Source organism: Aulonocara sp. 'chitande type north' Nkhata Bay, linkage group LG18, assembly GCF_057382095.1.
Source record: "Aulonocara sp. 'chitande type north' Nkhata Bay isolate Kocher_YH1m ecotype deep benthic linkage group LG18, A_spYH_male_GT1.1, whole genome shotgun sequence".
NCBI classification, from domain to species: domain Eukaryota; kingdom Metazoa; phylum Chordata; class Actinopteri; order Cichliformes; family Cichlidae; genus Aulonocara; species Aulonocara sp. 'chitande type north' Nkhata Bay.
The window spans coordinates 39,561,118-39,582,185 of record NC_141361.1 but is presented as its reverse complement, the minus strand read 5'-3'; the positions used below and the strand labels follow the sequence as shown (position 1 = coordinate 39,582,185).

At 47.0% G+C, this 21,068-nt stretch overlaps 1 protein-coding gene across 1 annotated transcript in view; it reads left to right on the top strand.

The window, feature by feature from the left end:
• Positions 1-6,621: 6,621 nt before the first annotated feature.
• Positions 6,622-21,068, top strand: part of cntnap2b (contactin associated protein 2b) — a 48,237-nt gene continuing 33,790 nt past the window's right edge. Inside the window, exons 1-4 of the mRNA XM_086272249.1 lie at positions 6,622-7,060; positions 18,577-18,693; positions 19,503-19,696; positions 20,229-20,376. Of these exons, the coding sequence (XP_086128375.1) occupies positions 6,979-7,060; positions 18,577-18,693; positions 19,503-19,696; positions 20,229-20,376 (541 nt within the window). The 5' untranslated portion in view covers positions 6,622-6,978. The remainder of the gene's footprint in view (positions 7,061-18,576; positions 18,694-19,502; positions 19,697-20,228; positions 20,377-21,068) is intronic.

Here is a 21,068-nt window from a genome sequence, read left to right as displayed (position 1 = left end):
CTTTTCCTCACTGCCGTCTGTCCTTTTATGGAAACATTTATTACCACTTTGGGAGTCTTAGCAAACGACCAGATTAGTTCCCTTTTCTGACAGAACATCTGGTTGTTGCTTCCTGTCACATACGCATTTTCTAGTGAATCACCTCATGCAACAGGACAAAATAACTATGTATTGCAGCAACATGCTGAAATGATGAAATAGGCTTGGTTATCTGTACAGTGTGAGTCAGTGTTGTTACAAATATTGTTCGTCATTTTCATAAACACTGGCCTGAGGATCTGGATGGCCATCACCCTGAGCACGCCGTATCTACTGAGCTGGGTTGGGTCTGGTATGCTCCAGCACTTACAGCAAGAAGGTTCGTAGCTAAAAACCCAGCTGGGGCCCATTGATACTGGGATGGTGTGACAGGTAGGGGGCAGGACACGACCACGATTCACCATTCAGGACATCTTTACACACGGTTGCTGTACAAACCACAGCTGCAGCTCTCCGCTCACAGCTCGACATCCACATCAGCAACAACACAACAACAGGCCCTAGTTCATTTATGTGCAGGGGAGGAGTGACGTGCTGATTCCGCTCAGGTGCGCCAACCTCCCCCACAGCCACGCCACGGACCACGCCCCGCCACATTTGAACGTTCTCCCTGTGCAGCAGCAATTCATTAGTAATTCCAAATTGGCCATGGATGTTAGATGAAGGGTATAACATTCGAGTTGTGTTCCTGCCATCAAATTCAAAAATGGTTTTTCTGAAATATTGGATATGTTTAATATGTTCTATTGTCAATTATAACCATTATGACTGTAGTTCATAATGGTTATAAGAAGAACAGTTAGATGTACTAAACAGATTCTTTGTAAATAAAAACTGTAAACTGCCACAAGCCCCTGAGCTATGCTTTTGAGCAGGTATGTAGGTAGACTTGGTCTGCAGTGAGTTCCAACCTCACATATAAGATACTAAACTATGACTTGTTTACCAAGTCATGGATGCAGGGAAGCTATGCACTGGCTAACCCGGCGACTTCAGAAACCCTGAATGACCATGGAGGACAGCTACAATGGATGACTCCAGAATTTTCCATTCATTAAATAAAACCTCTGCACAACATCTAACCAAGTCAAGAACAAGAGGTTTGTGTATCATGTAAGAGCCTACAATGAAGAGGCACCAGATGGAAATAGAAAAGGTTTACAGCATGGTGTGACCCACCGGTTACACTCAAGAACAGGAAGGCCAGATTAGACTTAGGAAACATCTGCAAACTGCACAGATGAAACCAAAATGAAGTTGTATCCCGATGACTGGAAATGGCCAAAGCATATCTCATCATCTGTCAACGAGTTTAGAGGCAGTGTTATGGCACGGGCATGTATAGCTGCCAGTGAAACCAGCCTACTGAATTCTGAGGTGCACACCAAATGCTGCAAATCTGATCAGACAGCATGTTACAGTGCAAATGAATAATAACCCAAATCACAAAGCAAAACTGAAAGAGTTTCTCAAGGCAGGTCAGTCAGCTGATCTCAAACCAGCAGAGTGTCACAGTACTGGGACCGCAGCGTTTTTGAGTTTCACTGTATTTTGTTATTCATTTGTGTTCTAGTTTCAGTTTAGCTTATCTAGTAAATCTCTACGATGTCCAGGTTGGCGTTTTAGTCCTTTGGTTTTTAGATCCTTATATATCATCTCCCCCTGTACTAAGTCTCCCTGGTTCATGTTTGATGCCTGTGTGGTTCTTGTTGTCAAGTTCATGGCATGTCTGCGTCTCGACATGTTTCCTGTTTGTTTCAAAAGTCTTGTTTCCATGTTCTATGTGCTTTGTTTACACTTGCCCTGTGGTGTCATTATGGTCAATTGTGTCAGCTGATTCCCCATGTGTGTTCACTTCCCTCCATCACCCTCCTGGGTATTTAAGTCTTGTGTCTCTTACTGTTAGTTGTCAGGTTGCCTACTTACGCTCCCCCCATGCAGTCACAGTCATAGTTAGTGTCATAGTCACAGTTAAAATCATAGTTTACTTCTCAGTTTAAGTCACAGTTAGAATCACAGTCAAAGTTATAAAGTCATAGTCTGGTCTTAGTTCTCACTTTTTGGTTTTGTAGTTCATGAATCAGCCCAAATAAGGCTCGCTTTTGTTTTGCAACCTTAGCACAGTCTTCCTCAGTGTTTGCTTTTGGGTCCCCTTCCTCCCTCCACACAGTCTGCCAGTTCAGATCGTGCCAGTAGGACCTGACCATGCCGGACCCAGTGACACAGGAAAGAGAAATTATTCAAGCTGTGGAATCACTATCGACTGCATAGCTCCGGAAAGGAGGAATGGGAAGCGTTAGTACACCAGATGTGTGTCAGTCTTTCCCTGGTTGTGGGAGGGGCTACCCCCGATGGACAGTGACTTTCTCAGTACCATTCTGCAACTCTGTTTGCAACTATAGAAAGTAGCTGTGTAAACTTCAAATATCTGCTCGGTTTATCAAGACATCACATATTTGCAAAAGCGCTCCGATGTTTTCGGAGACGTCTGTTACCCACCAGCTCGATAGCTGACCGGTAGTTCAAGGCTCACTAGAGCCGGCGAGAACAGCAAACTCCCGACACATCATTTTCAAACCCCCGTGATCTTTCGCTACTCAGGTTAAACATGATATATAAGTCACTTAGATAACTTAAAGATGTTATCGTTTGGCTTTTTTCAGTGTTTTATTTGTTCGTCAGTAAATCGGTTTGGCTGAGATTAAAGTTATAGTTTTTACACAGCTGAATAAACGTCAAACAGAAAACTGATAAAACAGAAGTGTGAGATGATAGAGAGTTTACTCCAGTGTGCTGTTATATTTTAGATAGAAAGAACAGACGAGGAGCCAGCCAGCAACTACTTGCGTCAGTTATGAAATCAGCTGAGCTCATCCAGCCTCCTCATGTTTCCACTGGAGGTTCTGGAGAAACACTCCAGCCATCCGTTCCAGCTAGAGGATCCGAGGTGCCCGTCCAACCATCTTCTGTCTCCGCTGGAGGTCCTGAGGGGTCGCTTCAGCCGTCTGTCTCTGTTGTAGGTTCCGAGGAGTCCATCCAGCCATCAGTGTCACCTGCAGTACCACCACCTGCTCCATCGCTTGCAACTGCCACGCTGCCATCTGGTCCAGCTACCTCGCCTGTGGTTGCCACACCACCGTCTGATCCTGCCTCGTCTGGTCCTGCTCAGCCCGCACATCCACATCTAGTACCTCACCGTCACCGGCCACTTTCCAGGCCAGCGGCTGGGCATCTTCAGTGTCATGGATGGCCTCTTGAACTCTGTCACCGCCATCTTCCACATCCTCAACTGCTCCATTGTCGCCGCTGGCTCAGAGGTTGGCACCCTGAACTGTTCTGCCATGGACTCCTCAGGGGTCGACCTCCTGAAATAAGGAATATTTAATGGCTGTGTGGCCGACCTTCAGGTTGATCTCCCGAACAGTTAGATTACCGGCTTTTGTGCTGCCAACCTCCAGGTTGACCTCTAGAACTGTTTTGTTACGTTGGACCTTCAAAGTTAGGCTTTTTTGACTCGTTTTGCTCATGTTTTGGTCTGGGGTCCCTTGTTGAGGTTTGTTTATTGGTTGGTTTCAGCAGGTGGATTTAGTTATGTTTTGGGCTGCTCAGTCGCTTATAGTTGGTCAAGAGTAGCTAGCAAAGGAAGTGATCATTATGTCAGTTCACAGATGATGATGATATCATTATTTAATGCATCACCTGACCTTTCTGCTAACTATACAGTAAATATACACCAATCAGGCATAACATTATCATCACCTGCCTTATATTGTGTTGGTCTCCCCCCAAAAAACAGCCCTGACCCGTTGATGCATGGACTCAGTTAGACCCAGCCACCAGGGGGATGGCTGTAGCTCAGGAGGTAAAGCAGGTCATCTACTAACCAGAGGATGGTGAGTCGATCCCAGCGTGCGTGCCAAATATCTTTGGGCAAGATACTAACTTCAAGTTAATCTCCAATGCAGTATGAATGTGAGAATACCTAGGAAAAAACTATGGAAAAAGGAGCTTGTATGAATGAGTGAATGAGGCATAAAGTGCTTTGAGTGCTCAGGTAGAGTAGTGCATATAAGAGCCGGTCCATTTACCATTTACCCCAGGGACGGGCCCAAGGTTTGCCAAAAGCATCACACTGCCTCTGCCAGCGTGCCTTCTTCCCATAGTGAATCCTGGTGCCAGTTGTTCCCAGGTAAGCGGCATACACACACCTGGCCATCGATGCAGTGTAAAAAGCAATCCGACCAGACCGACTTCTTTCATTGCTCTGAGGTCCAGTTCTGATGCTCACTTTTACATTGTTGGTGCTTTTGGTGGTGGACAGAGGTCAACATAGTCAACCTGGTTGGTCTGGAGCAGCTCTGCAGTGCACGGTGTGCTGGGACACCTTTCTATAAGAACCAGCTTTAACTTTTTGGCAATTTGAGCTATAGTAGCTCGTTTGTTGGCTCAAACCACACAGGCCAGCCCTCGCTCCTCGCATGCATCAATGAGCCTTTACGATCGTGGCTCAAGAGTTGGGCGTTCGCCTTGTAATCGGAAGGTTGCCGGTTCGAGCCCCGGCTTGGACAGTCTCGGTCGTTGTGTCCTTGGGCAAGACACTTCACCCGTTGCCTACTGGTGGTGGTCAGAGGGCCCGGTGGCGCCAGTGTCCGGCAGCCTCGCCTCTGTCAGTGCGCCCCAGGGTGGCTGTGGCTACAATGTAGCTGCCATCACCAGTGTGTGAATGTGTGGATGACTGGATATGTAAAGCGCTTTGGGGTCCTTAGGGACTAGTAAAGCGCTATATAAATACAAGCCATTTACCATTTACCATTTACTGCCCATGGCCCTGTGACTGGTTCACCACGTTTCCTTCAGTGTGCCGTCTTCAGGTGCCATGTTTTCTTTTCAGCAGGTCACAGCTGGGGAGACAATGGGAAGTGAAATTAAAGTGGTAACAAGCATTTTGTGAAGTGTTAGAGACACAAAAACTGTAAAATCCACCGAAAAAGGGGAATAAAAAGGAACATGAGGAACAGAGAAGGGGCTTTTCCTTCCCACTGTTGCTAAGCGCTTGTTTGAATGTAATCATTAGGTTTCTCTCTATAGCAACCTTAGATTAATATATAACCTTACTATGTAAAATACTTCAAGATGGCTTATGTTTGGATTTCACACTGAATAGAAACTGACTGACGGTGTGTTAGGAATGAAATGATTTAGCAAAGTTTTTTTTGTGATTTTTATATACACATTGGAACTTTGCTTATTAACTCTGTGTCATCAATTCAGCATCAATTCAGCACAATGACTGAGTTGAATATTGAGACTGACATGTTGAGCTGCAGAGGGAATTGCAAACATGCTTAAACTTCATAACTAGTTAAAGTCAGGGCGATATTTCTCTGTGCCAAGAGAGTCCGAACAGAATGTCCCGGACTTGGATAATAAGCAGAGAACAACAGGCTGAGAATTGCTATATAATATTAATATAGCGAGGTTAGGTTAGGGAGGTGTTTTTTCTTTGTCTATTTTTTTCCAAAAAAGGAGCAGATGCAGACGAGGTCAGACGAGGATGAAGTGCAGGAGAAGATCCACTCGCAGGATGGCACGACCGGCCACATCGTAGAAGAACACAGTCATAATCAGACTTGTTCTTGTTGTGGTATAAAAGTGTATTGCAGGGTCATCCTTTGTGTAGAGCAGACCGTTGATCCAGCGCTGAAACTTCAACTGCTGAAACAAATGAAATCTTTTAAAAGATAATCACTCTCCTGTTCTTCCTTAAAGAAACAAACACTAACAGAAGTGGGTTTAGTAACTATTTATGTTTAATTATTATTTATTTAATTATATATAAATAGTTACAATGTTAATAATGTTACATAAAAATAACTACATTACACCTGAAAATGTGTCATTTAGTTACATTGCCAAGGATTACAGTGTCTTAAAGTGTACCATCATTAAGCTCCGTCTAAATCTTGTTTTTGTGAGAGTAACCTGAGTGTAAATACTTTTTACACTGTTTTTTGTTTGTTTATTGATTTTGATCATGAAGTGAAGTCACCCAAAAATGCGCTTACATTGTAAAAAGGATTTCATGAAGTCCTGAAATTTGACTATAAGACAAAGAAGTTGTCATCATTCATTTATCCTTGAAGCCTCATTAAGAGCTGCTTTGTGATCATTTCTAAAGAATATTTCATTATGTTTATTTCTTTGCTCTTTACAGGAGCAGGGACACATCTGTGGTGTGAGCGCACTGTCTTTAGTATGCTATGGTGTAAACTGGCCTGTTTTTACTCCGAACCATTTCTATATATTAATTCAGGCCTTTTGTTTTTGTGTGTTTAATGTATCTTTTAGTCTGAATTTGTGGTGTGAGTCTGTCGTGGAGGCTGATTTCCATGTTTTTATGTTAAAAATAAACTGAAGATGATATTTTGTTCCAGGCCTTTCTGTGCTTTGTGCCACCTCTCTTGTGTTTTCCCTCCGGGACGCGTGCGGACCCTTCTGTTACCCCTCTGTCCCCCCTCCTTTCAAAGAACCCTGTATTGTTGTACATATCAGACCGTACCAAGTATTGTGGAGAGTGGGGGTGTATCGATTGCTCCTGCGGTGTATTGATTGCTCCTCCATCGCACTGTCTGACCACGCACCTGGAGCTCGAGGCCCGGCCCGCAGCACAGTCGCGTCCCGCTCACAGGCTGGTACCGGAGGGTGTCGTTTGAAGTCAGCTGGGGTGCCGCTGGGCAGATTGATGGGACAGGAGAGAAAGCAAAGACGTACACGACGCAGTGGGCGGACAACCATTGCTCCTGGCTGCTAATAAAGGAAAACCGCGTCTCGGCTGTGTGTCGCTGGAACAACAGACAGCCCAGCGGAGGGAACGCGGCACGGGATCCCGCCTGCACCTGCTTTGTTGTCTGTGCTCGTCTCGTTCACCGTGCGGATAACATGTTTCATCGGAGCGCTTTGTTACTGCTGCCCGTCTTTTGTAACATCATCAGCAACTCCAGCGCTGCATCCTCAGCATCCCGTAAGTAGGCTGTCGCGCGCGCGCGCACGCACACACACACACACACACACACACTACCGTAGCAACCGAGGTTAATTTGGAAACATTCATTCATATGAAAATTACGCTCGTACCAATATTTCTGTCTAACGTGTAAAAGGATTGGGCTTCAGTAGAAATAGCAGCTCTGCGTGGAGACACACTCGTGTCTCGGTCCACCGTGGACTTCTAGACAGAATCTCAACAACACATCAGAATAATAGCATGACCAATACACACCATCTGTGACTGTGTAATATATCCATGCATGCTCCACAGATGGAGCTATAAATAGCAGGAGTCTCAGTGTAGCTTGTATTTATTTAGATCACAGCAGCTGTTCTGTTCATGGAGCTGCTGATGCAAAAGGTAAGAGCCCCAGCAGTCACACAGAGCCCTTCAACAGGAAGAGAGCTCCGACAGAATGAGGCTGAGGGAAGGGCAGCCATCTGCTGCGGCCGGTGACTGGCTGGGCAGTGATGGGAAAGGGAAAAGAGGAGCATCGGGAGACCCCCAAAGACCACACAGTATAAAGCAGGTAGAACTAATCACATGTATTAGGGACATATAAGCACATATGGAGGAGGGAAGAAAGGCATCATGAATGCACACAGGACAATAAAGAAAAAGTTGAGAAAACTCTAAATGCCAACATGATCCACGGGCTTTTTGACTTTTGTCTTGTTTTTGACTGGTTCTGGTAACTTGGATAATCTTATTAATCTGTTTAACGTATTCATGTGACGTAATCAGTCAAATGTTTGGTTTGGCACAGGTTTTTCAGCCAAACACTCTTCCTCATACAACCTTCCCATTTATCTACACTTGAGACCAGTAGCAGACCCAACCCAAAAACCATGGGCATCAGAGCTTTTTAAAATTTGACTCTGGATTTAATAAGGAGCCAATAAGAGTAACTGAATATGACAGAACTGTGATCTTTTATTGGGCTGTGACCAGAGCCCGTATTGATTTTGACACAGAAATTCTGATACCATGACGATAGTTACTCTGAAGTGGACACATGGAAGAAATGAACGGATGGATAATTTAGTATAAGGTACTGTGAGCAGCATATTTACCGAGGCTCCAGTTCTGCTGGAACTGAAGGGGGCAGCACATGCATGCAGCTGGTGGTGACGAAGAAGAATAAGGACCCAGCATACACACTGAAAACTACAGCTAGGCAGCGCTGCTCCAGCTCAGTGATAAGAAGGGCAGAGTCGGGTATGAAAGTTTGTTGCATTCAAAGTCAGTGACCAAAGGTTAACAACGGATAATATGCAACCAGTGCTATCATGCTTTTTATACTGGGAGAGAAAATGCTTCCAGTTTACCAGAGCACCTGAACGTCTGGCATCTGTTCAAAGAATTACAGGTTTCAATTCAACATCAAGCAGCCTCCAGTGTTGCCCTTCTGTTACTGTGAAAGACACACAAGTGTTCTCTGAGGCCATTGTAGAAATGCTTAAGCTAACATAACTGCTGTTTTAGCTCACAGTAGCATTAACAGGCTACAGCAGCCACGCTAACATCAGGCTGTGTCGTGTCCTCTCGTGGTCTATCACCACCGTGTCACTGATTTTAAAGACGATTGTGGTTACGTAGCTGGGACAGTCATTTTAATTTGCTATCAAAATGGGAATCACATAATTGTACTGGGACTGTTCCCACTACTAATCTTCTGGTATTGTGACGTCCCTGCTTTCTAGGCGTGTTTTTTAATTAAGTACATACAATAATTAACAAAGGTTTGCATCGAGTATGCTTTACAGCAGGACATTCTGTTTTTTGTTTTAAAAGATAATAAATAAGACACAGAGACAAAATAGATTTAGTTTACACACTGCAAATGAATCTTTCCCTGGTTAGGAGAGCAGCTCAGAGTCTGACTAAGCCTGCGACTTGTTGCCAGATGTTTACGATTTCCAACACTTACAGAGTCAAACGTGGTACAGAGAGAGTGGAGAGGGAAAAAAAGAAAAAGCCATCCTGTAATCTCCCCATGACAAAAACGCGGGCAGGTAGGACTCCATCTCTAACCTTGAGCGCCTTAGCGGAGCGTTCAGAAGTACTGTCATAGCTTCATAAAGGAACAACCAAACCAGTTCACAGAAAATAGTACAAAGTAGCACGCATGATAACCAGTTGTTGCATATAACAAAACAGTGTTTAGACATTTAAGGTGCAGCTGATAGTTTCTCATTTCAACGTTTACATCATCATGTGTAACAGTGGTTTACTGTAGGCCTCTTCCACACTGGACAGGAAAGGTTCCACCTCAGATGGAGGAAAAACTTCATGTCAGAGCCACAGTTTGGTGGGATAAGTGCTGCTGTACTCAAGGTTCTTCTCTCAAAGTTTTTTTCTAAAGCCTGGGATGATGTAGCCAAATACATCATCACCCTCAGACTTCTCTGGGATATTAACAATCGTAACATTAGCTCTCCTGCTCTGTGCGTTGGCCAGGTTGTCTTCATTAGCTCCATCGTGTCTGCTTTGCAAAGAACTGTAATACAGCTGTTTCTGTTCTGGATGCATTTTCCCCTGTACTCGCACTTTTGCATTTTTGCCCAACAAAAATAAAAGTAACGGCCACATCCATGCTGTAGACTGTTTCCCACCACCGTGAACTAAAATCATCTGATTGTAGTGCAAGTGCAGCTGGAACTGGTAAGTAGAATCGATACCACCAGACTAACGAGTCTGGTTCTCTACAAGAGTGCGCTCAGCTTGCTACCAGCTGGTTGTATTTTGGTTGGTAACATGTTACTTTATTTGGTATTTGTATAAATCAGGACATTCGCTGAGTGCAGATGTAATAGTTAAATGTGAATTTATGTCTAAGCAGACAGTAACACGTGATTTTTGATGACTTATCACAGTTTATTGGTGTTTTATCAGAAACTGATTGCCTGTAATTGCCAACTTTACCCCAGTTAATCACAAACTTGGAGCAGAAGTAGCAGCTTGACTCTGTATTATGGCAACATTTATGTTGGCTTTCAGTCACAGTGTTTCTGTGATCGATAGTCTGATTTTGCAGTAAGAAAACTAACAGTTTAACTTAGAGGACGTAATCTAAAACTCAGCGTATTGAAAATGTAAAGAATACAATAATATTGTGTGGTGATAACACAGTACCGTGGGGTGTTTGCTGATTCTGACCTCTAATATGTTTCTTTGTACGTACATGCATTCCTAAATATATGTTTGTATCCGTTTGTCATTTCTGGCGCCAGTGAAACACTCCGACTGTTTCAGCCTTTATAATCATGTCAAAATAAATTGGCTGACGGCCTTTCAGCAAATATTTCTGTTGCTTTTTTTGGCTAATTTCCCCTACATGTTATTTTTAAAACTGTGTTTTAGGTCATTGCTGAGGTTGCTGGGTTTTCCTGCCTGTGCTCAAATAACTGTTGAAGTTCATGCATTTAGTTTTGTTTCCATTTGAAAAAAGTCAGCTGAGTCAACATCTTTGACCTTGTCAGCCGTGATTGGAGCATCGATGTTCATCACTTCACAACAGCTGGTTAAAAAGGATATGGTCAAAAGTTGGTGAAGAATGTTTGATCTAAAGTGAACCAAATGTCTGCCTTGATGACGTCGGTTGACAAATTGTGCTGATTCAAGGGGAAATGGCCCAGTACAGTCGTCTGGTTTCATTCTTTATCCCTCATGTAAAACTACAACAAAGCAGCAGTTTTGGTTTAGACTTCAGTTCAGTGCAGAAACAGAAAAAACATCAGAAATCATTCACAGTTTTCTTGCATTTGCATATTAAAAATGATGATGAAGAACAAAAGCATGGATGGAGGTTGTTCAGTGGTCGGGTGAACAGCAGTAGGGCTGCTCGATTATGGCAAAAATGATGATCACGATTATTTTCACTGAAATTGAGATCTCGATTCTTTGGCGATATTTATTTAACAATAACAATGTATTGTAACGTTCACAAGAACCAGACGGTTGGGTCTCAGTTTGTCCGTTTATTCGGCACATAAGCAAGCGGGTTGCTAACTCAGGGGAGAGCGCCCTCGTGCTACACCTCTCTTCAGCCTGGCACCCACACAACACAGAACCCAGGTCCCCCCTCCCCTTCCTCCACACCACCCTCCCTACTTCCTGCAGCACAACCAAACATGAATCTTAAAGGAACAACAACAGTGTGCAAAGATAACCAACATGTACAATAACACTTAACCATCGTTACACTGCCCCCCCAGCAATAAGTTCCTCGTCCCTGAGGGAACGACACAGTCTCTGAGGCGGGGTGGTAGCCTACGTTCCCTCCTTGACCTCCTGAGCCCCTGAGGTGGGCGCAGAGCGTCGGGGCTTTGGGGTGAAGAGTCCGAGGGAGGGGAACGCAGCCCCGGTCGGGGGCCCCTCTGAGCAGGGTCATGGACGCTCTGTACACGTCCCTCTGGAAAGGAGGGGAGGGACTGCCCTCTGTAGGGGGCCATCCGGTCTCTGTGCAGCGCTACTATCCTCCCCCTAGGAGGCAACTGCACCCTGTAAACAACCTCCCCCACTCGCTCTAGGACGCTGCAAGGCCCCACCCAGCTGCTATCCAGTTTAGGACACCGTCCCTTCTTTCTCTTTGGGCTGTAGACCCACACCAGCTCCCCAGCACGGAAGTGCCTCCCCTTAGTGGTGATGTCATAATTCCTCTTTTGGCGCAGGCCTGCCTTCGCCAGCTGCTCCCGGGCGTAGGAATGTGCAGAATCCAGCCGGTCCTGCAGCTTCCTTGCGTAGTCCCGGCCTGGTGGTGCTTCTGGCGCGTCCGGGGGCTTCCCAAAAGCCAACTCTGCAGGAGTTCTCAGCTCTCTCCCTAACATGAGCAGGGCAGGCGTACATTGGGTGGAGTCTTGCACTGCCGACCTGTAGGCCATGAGGATAAGGGGAAGATGGTAGTCCCAGTCCCGTTGGTGTTCTGAGGTAAGGATGGCTAGCTGCTGGGCCAGCGTCCTGTTAAACCTTTCCACCAGTCCATCGCTTTGGGGGTGAAGTGGGGTGGTGCGGGTTTTCTTAATCCCAAGGCGTTCACACATGGCAGCAAATACCTTGGACTCAAAGTTACGCCCCTGGTCACTGTGGAGGGTCTCTGCTGTTCCAAAGCGGCTGAACATCCCCTCCACTAATACATCAGCGACAGTCTCAGCCTCCTGATCTGGGATGGCGTATGCTTCCGGCCACTTGGTAAAATAGTCCATGGCCACAAGAACATAGCGGTTTCCTCTGTCTGTGCGAGGAAATGGGCCCATGACGTCCACAGCTACTCGCTCCATTGGAGCCCCTGCTGGTTGCTGCTGAAGCTGAGCCCGGGACTGGTCCTGTGGCCCTTTGTGTGAGGAACATGCATCACAGCTGCGGCAAAAGTCCTCCACATCCCTCCGCTGTTGACCCCAGTAATAGCCCTGGCGGAGGCGGCAGAGAGTCTTAGAGACCCCAAAGTGGCCGGAGCCAGTGCTCCCATGGCAGGCTTCCAGCACCGCTGACCTCAGCGACCTTGGCACCACAACCTGCCACCTCTCCTCCCCCGTGGCAGGATCCTTCCAGGCACGCTCCAACACCCCCTCCTTCAGCCTGAGAGCTGCAAACTTGGCCCATAGCCCCCTGGTACAGATGGAAAACCCAGTGACCTCATCCCAAAGGGGTTGCTCCCCCTTCTCCAGCCACTGCAGGACCGGCAGCAGGTCCGTGTCTTGTTCCTGCCGTGCCCTCCACTCCACTGCATCCACCACCAGAAGAGCCCTGCAGGCGAGCTGTGCTGCTCCGTCTATTGTCGTGAGTTCCCGCTCTATTTCCTCTCGCTTCTCACAGTAACGGCAGCCAGCTGCAGCACATGGGCGGCGAGAGAGGGCGTCTGCGTTAGAATGGTGCGTCCCTGCTCTGTGCTCCACAGTGAAATTGAAGGCTTGGAGCTCCTCCAGCCAGCGAGCCACCTGTCCCTCTGGCTCCCTGAAAGACATCAGCCACTGAAGGGCAGCATGATCAGTTCTGATAACAAATGCTGTGCCGCACAGGTAGTACTTAAAGTGTCTCACCCCTGCCACCACAGCCAGCAGCTCTCGTCGTGTGACACAGTAGCGCCGCTCACTCCTGTTCAGGACCCGACTGAAGTACGCCACCACCTTCTCACCTTCCGGCCCAACCTGCGACAACACAGCTCCCAGCCCCACATTACTTGCGTCAGTGTCCAGGACAAAAGGCAGGGTGGGGTCAGGGGGGGGCGAGGACTGGGGACTCTGTCAGCGATTTGCGGAGGGTGTTGAACGCCTGCTGACAGTCCTGGGTCCAGATGAAGTCACGGTCCTTCTGCAGCAGGTGGAAGAGTGGTGCGGCTATGGAGGAAAAGCCCTTCACAAACCTCCTGTAATAAGACGCCAGTCCTAGGAAGCTTTTGAGCTGTTTCTGGTCTGCTGGTGTGGGCCACTCGGTAATGGTGTGAATTTTTTCCTCCAAAGTGCTGATGCCCTCACGACCCAGCTTGTGGCCCAGAAACTCCACCTCCCTCCTCATGAAGTGGCACTTGTCGGGATGCAGCTTCAGGCCTGCAGCCGCCACCCTCTCCAACACTTGTCTCAGGGCATCCAGGGCAGCATCAAAGGAGCTCCCGTGCACTAGAAGATCATCCAGGTAAACCAGACACCGTTGCCGTGGGACGCCAGCCAGCACACTGTCCATAAGCCTCTCGAAGGTCGCAGGAGCGTTGCAAAGACCAAAGCTCAGGACTTTGAACTGCCATAGTCCCCTGTTAGTGCAGAAGGCTGTCTTCGGTCTGGATTCCGGGGACAGTGGCACCTGCCAGTAGCCACTCCGCAGGTCCAGGGTGGAGAACCAGGAGGACCCGGCTACTAAGTCGAGAGACTCATCAATCCTAGGAAGGGGGTAAGAGTCCTTCTTCGTCACTTTGTTGAGTGGTCTGTAGTCCACACAGAAACGCATCCTAGGACTTTTTTTCTTAGGCACCATCACCACCGCGGAGGCCCACGGGCTATCAGATGGCTCTATGATGCCCGCCTTCATCATTTCACACAACTCTCTGTCTGCAGCCTCCTGATGAGCCAGGGGCAGGCGGCGGGGGCGCACTTTAATAGGCTGGGCATCCCCGGTCTCAATGACGTGCTCTACCAAGTGTGTCAAGCCAACATCATTTTCTGTCAGGGCAAAAATGTCACTAAACTCTTTTAGTACCTGCCATAGACTCTCTTGCTGCTGTGGAGTCAGCCCCTCACAGTTCTTTGACCAGATACTCCTCACTGCTGAGAGCCTCTCCTCCTCCTCCGCTCGCTGTTCTGCTGGCGGGTCTGCAGGGGTCTCTGCGGTGGAGGTGGACGCCGCGGCAGATGCTGTGCAGACCGGGGGGGGAATAAGCGGCACCTTCTTCCCATCAGGGAGTGCGAGGAAGCCTTTGCCTAAGTCCAGTACACCACCAATGGCTCGTAAAAAATCCAGCCCAAGGATGCAGGCGTCCTGCACGTCAGCCACCCAGGCAGCATAAGACACACCGAGGTCCCCCACCTTGAACTGGAACACTCCCCTCCCTCTCATTGGGGCCAGATCACCGGTCACAGTCTTAAGTTGCACATTAGTCGGTTGCACAGCAGCTCCGGGTGGGACAACATCGGGTCGGACCAGCGTTGCATTGGACCCCGTGTCCAGCAGGGCCGTACAGGACACCCCCGCAATCGTCACTGGAACATGGCAAAAGCCGCCAACCTGGGTCCAGCCCACAGCGATGGCCGCACCAGGTGGGGGTGGCGGTGGAGTGGGGATGTCGTTCTCCCAGGCCCGTGTACTCCCGCCTACACGGGCCCATGGGCGTTTCCCTGAACCGCTGCAAGCTTGGGGCACTGCCTGATGAGGTGTCCGACTTGTCCACATCTCCAGCAGCTCTGCGGTCGGCGGTGTGGGCCAGCCCGAGGGGAAGGCGACTGCAGCGAAGCCGCCTGCACCAAACTGCACAGGCCCGCTGGCGTCTCCGTCTGTTCCACAGGTGCTGACACAGCCCTCACCACGTGTGCGTCATCAGCGCCCCCAGAGGATCCCGCAAGCATCTCCCTCTCCAACGCTAGCTCCAGGGCTGCACTGAGTGTGGCCGGCCGAGCAAGCTGAGTTTGCATACGGAGCTCTTTAGGGCTCAGGGCCTGCAGGAACTGGTCCCGAGCTAACTCCGCCTGCACTGATGGTGGCATGCTGTCATACGCCCTCCGGCAAAGGCACTTGACTTCATGGGCCAAAATGCGGAGGGGCTCACCTGGCAATCTGCGTCTGTTGTGGAACTCCGACCTCAGCAGCACTGGTTGGTTATACTGCCCGAAGCGCCTCTGAAGTGCTCCGACCAGAGCATTATAATCTCCCCTCTGCTCCTCGGTCAGCAGCAGCAGGCATGCAGCTGCATCCTCACACAGGCACAAAGCCAACTGGAGAGCTTTATGTTCCTCAGACCAGCCAGCTGCAACAGCTAACAGCTCGAACTGTGCGATAAACACTTCCCATGGCGTCTTGCCGCTGAACTTAGGCGTTTTTATATGCGCTGCAGCTTGCTGGGCGCCGCCATGTTTGTTTACATCACGTGACGGCGCGCCAAGCGAGGTCGACTCCTTCCCGCCGGAATCGCGGCCGCTGTGCGAACAGTTCCCGAGCCTAGTCAAACCTGGAGAAAATCCAGCCTCGGCAGACAGCCGCAGCACCGTTTCCCTCACTCCATGGGCGGGCGAGCGCGGACGAACCTCCCTCTCCTCCGTCTCCTTCTTAATCCTGCCCGGCAACATCCTCGTCTCGTAACGGCAAGCGTCGCCGGCAACAGGGTCTCGGGCGTTCTGGGGTTCTTTTTTCTTTCTTCACTTCTGACACCAATGTAACGTTCACAAGAACCAGACGGTTGGGTCTCAGTTTGTCCGTTTATTCGGCACATAAGCAAGCGGGTTGCTAACTCAGGGGAGAGCGCCCTCGTGCTACACCTCTCTTCAGCCTGGCACCCACACAACACAGAACCCAGGTCCCCCCTCCCCTTCCTCCACACCACCCTCCCTACTTCCTGCAGCACAACCAAACATGAATCTTAAAGGAACAACAACAGTGTGCAAAGATAACCAACATGTACAATAACACTTAACCATCGTTACAGTATTGAATAATGACTTTAAAGATTGTCAAAAAATAATATAAAATAGTGCAAATACTGATAACAGTGCAAATGTTTGCAATATAAGAAATGAAAAATGTAAACATCTATGTTTAGTGAACTTTGCAGTGTTGCTCTGTGGTGCAGCTACGACACTGTAGCAAAGTTTACACACTGTGTCCACTTGATCCACGTCTGACTGAACCCATAATGTTTCCACACCACTGAAGGTTTTTTACCTCTTTTCAACCAACAGCAGTCACTCTCCTCTCCAAATAACTTCTGCTTAGCTTTCCGAGCTTCCCTCGGGTCCTCTTAATCAGCGGTCCCCAACCCCCGGGCCTCAGACCGGTACCGGTCCGTGAGTCGTTTGGTACCGGGCCGCGAGAGTTGAGGCTCAGGTGTGAAATGTATAGTTTTCAGGGTTTTTATCGGTTTTCAGCGTTATTTTGTTATCGTTTTTATCGTTTACTCTGTTTTCCTGGGTCTTTTCACGTGTGTTATGAATAAATTTTCTTTTTTCGGTACCGGTACTAGTTTTATTTTGTTGTATTTATCCGCGACACCTTAAAGGCCGGTCCATGAAAATATTGTCGGGCATAAACCGGTCAGTGGCGCAAAAAAGGTTGGAGACCGCTGCTCTTAATTGTTGTGACACGTGTTCGAAATGCAGAGAGGTGCGCTCGATTTGCCAAACGGAGCAGCGCGAGAGTAAAGCACGAGGGAGGGGCTAATAATCGGCTCAGTCATTTTTAATGATCGTTGAAAGCCCAGATCGTAATCGAGATTAAAATTCGATTAATTGAGCAGCCCTAAACTGCAGGCGGGTCAGCTTCCAGAAGCAGCAGCGCTGTCATCACACGGGAAACTAAATTAGAGCCTAGATCAACTCTGCACCACTCAGTTTATTTTTCGATGTGATTAAAAAAGCAGTTAGACTGGATTTGTAGGAATATCATCATTGTGGTTTTGCAGCAGGAGCTCAGACGTACTGCTGTCAGAAAGATCAGGTGGAGACGCTGATTTCAGGTCGTCTGCTGACGACGTCGTGTTTGTCTCCTTTCTTTATGCTGCTGAATGCATGCGAGGCTTGTTTTGTAATGCATATGAGCAAGCTCATCACTATGCTCAGCACCTGTCTCCCTCTTTCTCTCTCACACACACGTGTTATACATCGGTTATGTTGCTGTGCTGAGTGTTTCTGCTCTCTTCCTCTGATAGCAGATAGTGTGTAGTTTCAGCAGATAATAATAATAATAATACATTTTATTTAAATAGCGCCTTTCAAAGCACCCAAGGACACTGTACAACAGATAAAAACTGGAAATATACACAATGATAAGAATAGAAGATAAAAGTTAAAACATACAGAAATTTAAGAATAGGCAATTTTAAACAAATGAGTTTTAAGGGTGGACTTAAAAAGAGAGAATGAGCTAATATTTCTGAGGTCCGGGGGTAGGGAATTCCAAAGTCGAGGGGCAGAGCAGCTAAAGGCCCTCCCTCCCATTGTGATCAGACGAGCAGAGGGAACAGAGAGAGAAAGAGAAGATGAAGATCTGAGGCAGCGGGATGGGAGCTTCATCTGTAATAAGTCAGAGAGGTACGGTGGAGAGAGAGAATGAATAGCCTTGAATGTAGACAGAATTATTTTAAAATGGATGCGAAATTTGACCGGGAGCCAGTGAAGTTGCTTCTTGATTGGGGAGATGTGGTGGGTAGAAGAAGTCCTAGTAATAATACGGGCAGCAGAGTTCTGGACACGTTGGAGCTTGGAACTCTAAACTCTCTAAACTCTAATCAGAGAATCTCAGACGCAGTCATTAAACATCTTTTTGTTGTTACCGTGTCATCACACCCAGTTTCATCAGTTTCCATCCAAATGTTCACAGAGCTGAGATCAGCAGCATCAGCCTCACACTCCTCCTAACCTCCCAGTGTCAGTTATACAGATGAGTTAATGTCGGTGATGTCGTGTTAACCTTGGCTCGAACAAACGAGTGGGTTCAGTCAGCTTTCAATTGTTTGATAAACAGACGAGAACATTGGTTCTTTGTACAAGTGGAACAAAATGTCCAAATGATGGATTTTGGTGTTTGTCTGCTGGGTATTAAGACACATCAATCAGTTCTCATTAGAGTGTAAAATAATGTCCTCAAAGCCAACTTTGTTATCAACATGAAGAGCGGATTACGTGGAGTTATGAATATTTACCTGAAAACGCAGGTGAGCAGCTGCAAACGACTGCTGTGAGTTCGTGCTGCTGTTTTCGTGTCTTGGATGAGGATGCGATGTAGAAGTGCAGCACACGGTAAAACGTTGGCCTGTTGGTAGCATTGAAGGAAACATCTGTGGGCTTCTGTTTCAGGTTCAGGGAAGTGTGAGGACAGCTTGGCCACTCCTCTTCCTTACAGCTCCTTCACCGGGTCGTCTCTATACAGCCGAGGAAACGGAGCCGGTTATGCCAAACTCAGCCGGAAACAAGGTATGCCTCGGGAATCTTGAGGATGAGGTTGTTTGTATTTCTGGGTTGTGGAGGGGTTAATATTAAACCGGTTTCTGGGTCCATTCATGGCTGCATTTCCACAGCTTTGGTGTTAAATGTCAGCTTCTGTTAAGACTCTAGCTCACAGTGCCGACATGTATTAGTTGTATAATTGTGACTAAATAATTATGTCGAAGAAGAAAGCGGTTTGCAGACTCCTGCTGAGATGCAGCTCGGCCCCTCAGCTGAACATGTTTATTGAACTTTGACTTGGACTCAACATCAACATAAAGTGTTGATCTTGTCATAAACGAACACTGAACACTGAACAAGCTGTTCTAATGCTCAGTAACGTCTCAGGTATCAACGTTTTTCTTTTTTATGTGACTGTAAACATAACCATGATTCGTGGGTTTACTGGTTCCCATGTGAAGTTTTACCTCACCTGACTATAAACATCTGGCTGCCTGTAGAGCATATGTAAATGTTAACAGTATAAAATAATAATGACCATTTAATTTAAGAGATGATTAGATTAGACATAAATGAGAATTGATATATTTATTCTTTAGATACATCATCTGTGGGCATTTTTTCACTGTTTTAAAAATCGCATTTGGCATGTGAGCTCATGTGTGCAGTGTTTTTGGCTTAAAGTTCGTGTGGGCAAAGCCTCAGAATAATTCTCCAGATAAAGTAGTGCAGACACTGAAGACGATTAGGCTCTAAATGTCGTTTTTTCTTCATCTACTCACTTTTTTCTCTGACATCTTTAACCCTTCCCAAACTTACAACATCCCAAAATCTAGGTTCTGGAGGGTGGTCGCCATTGGATACAGACCGTTACCCGTGGCTACAAGTAGACCTTGGTTCTAAGAAGCAGGTGGTTGCCATAGCAACACAGGGTTGCTATAGTAGCTCTGATTGGACCACAAAGTATCGGCTACTTTACAGTGACACACAGAAAAACTGGAGACCTTATCTACAGGATGGAAACATTTGGGTAAGGAAATCAGTCGGACCGACTTATCGACACAAATATCATTTCAAGTCGACGCTGATGTTAAAATATTCCACCTGTCAGGGTTTAGGAAGACTAAACCCTGACAGGTGGAATATTTTAAATTTAGATCTGTGGCACGGTGCTATTACTGAAACTATTACTCCTCTTCCTTCTAGTCTTCTTCTTTTGCTCCTCGTTCTCACACTGTAACGTAAGCCTGTGTTTAATGTTGCAGTGTGAGTCAGTTTCACAGGTGTGGACCTGTGGTGCGTATTTGCTCCGTTTAGAGTCTCCAGTATTTATGGATTAATGGGTACTAACCATGTTATTATCAGGACAAAACCTCCGATTTGACTTCTGTTTTTTTTAAATGTAACACCAAATCACATCAACAGCTGCCTGAAGGTGTTTTTCACTTTTCTAATTAACCAATGAAAAAAAAACATGTGGTTTAATGTTATTTGATTCATTTTCTAATGAATAAAAACTACATTTAGATCTGATTTTCTCTTTAAAACAAATGTTGTTTCAGACATTTGAAGGGAATGTGAACAGCGAGGGTGTAGTTCGCCACGAGCTGCAGTATGCCATCCTGGCTCGCTACATCCGTTTCATCCCAGTGGACTGGAGCAGGGCGGGTCGCGTCGGGGTGCGCCTGGAGCTGTATGGCTGCTCATACTGTAAGTGCAAGCTGAAGATACCTGATTGAAACACCATGCATGTGATGTGGATGTAGATTTACAGTACATGACCTGTGGGCACCTGCGTCTGGCCACTACAGGATAGGCAGTTCTTGAAAACTGGAAAGTACAAGTTCATCCTTTGTTGGACAAATATACACTTCTTGCAGTTGTGCCTCTGTACAGCACGACAGTGGATTTAAAACCCAATGAGGATTTTAATACCTGGATGAAAATCCTTTGCAGGAGTCAGACTGCATGGACATCGCTGTGGACCAAAGATGTTCTGGTGCTGCTGACCGGTGCACCACACAGTTTGCCAAGTTTTTGCGTCTGTCTGAACTATTTAGATCTTTTGCACCGCACACAAAGGCTAAAATAAACTGAACGTTTGGTACCAAAATAGACGATATAGACAAGTCAGTGAAACGCAGTCAGATTAACAGGTAGCAGCAGAAAGCTTGTTTAAACAGAAAGGTTTTTACTGCTTTTTAAAAGAATCACCAGACGTGGTGGTAGACGGTCCTCGTTACTCTGCAGCCGTGTTCAGGGAACAACCAACAAACTCTGTGAGCGCAGACAACCAGCAGCAGCAGCGTGTAAGACGCTGGGATAAATAATCTGGGGCCATTTAGTGCTCTGTATGTTAAAACGAGAATTTTTAAACTAATTCTAAAATCTATTAGAAGCCA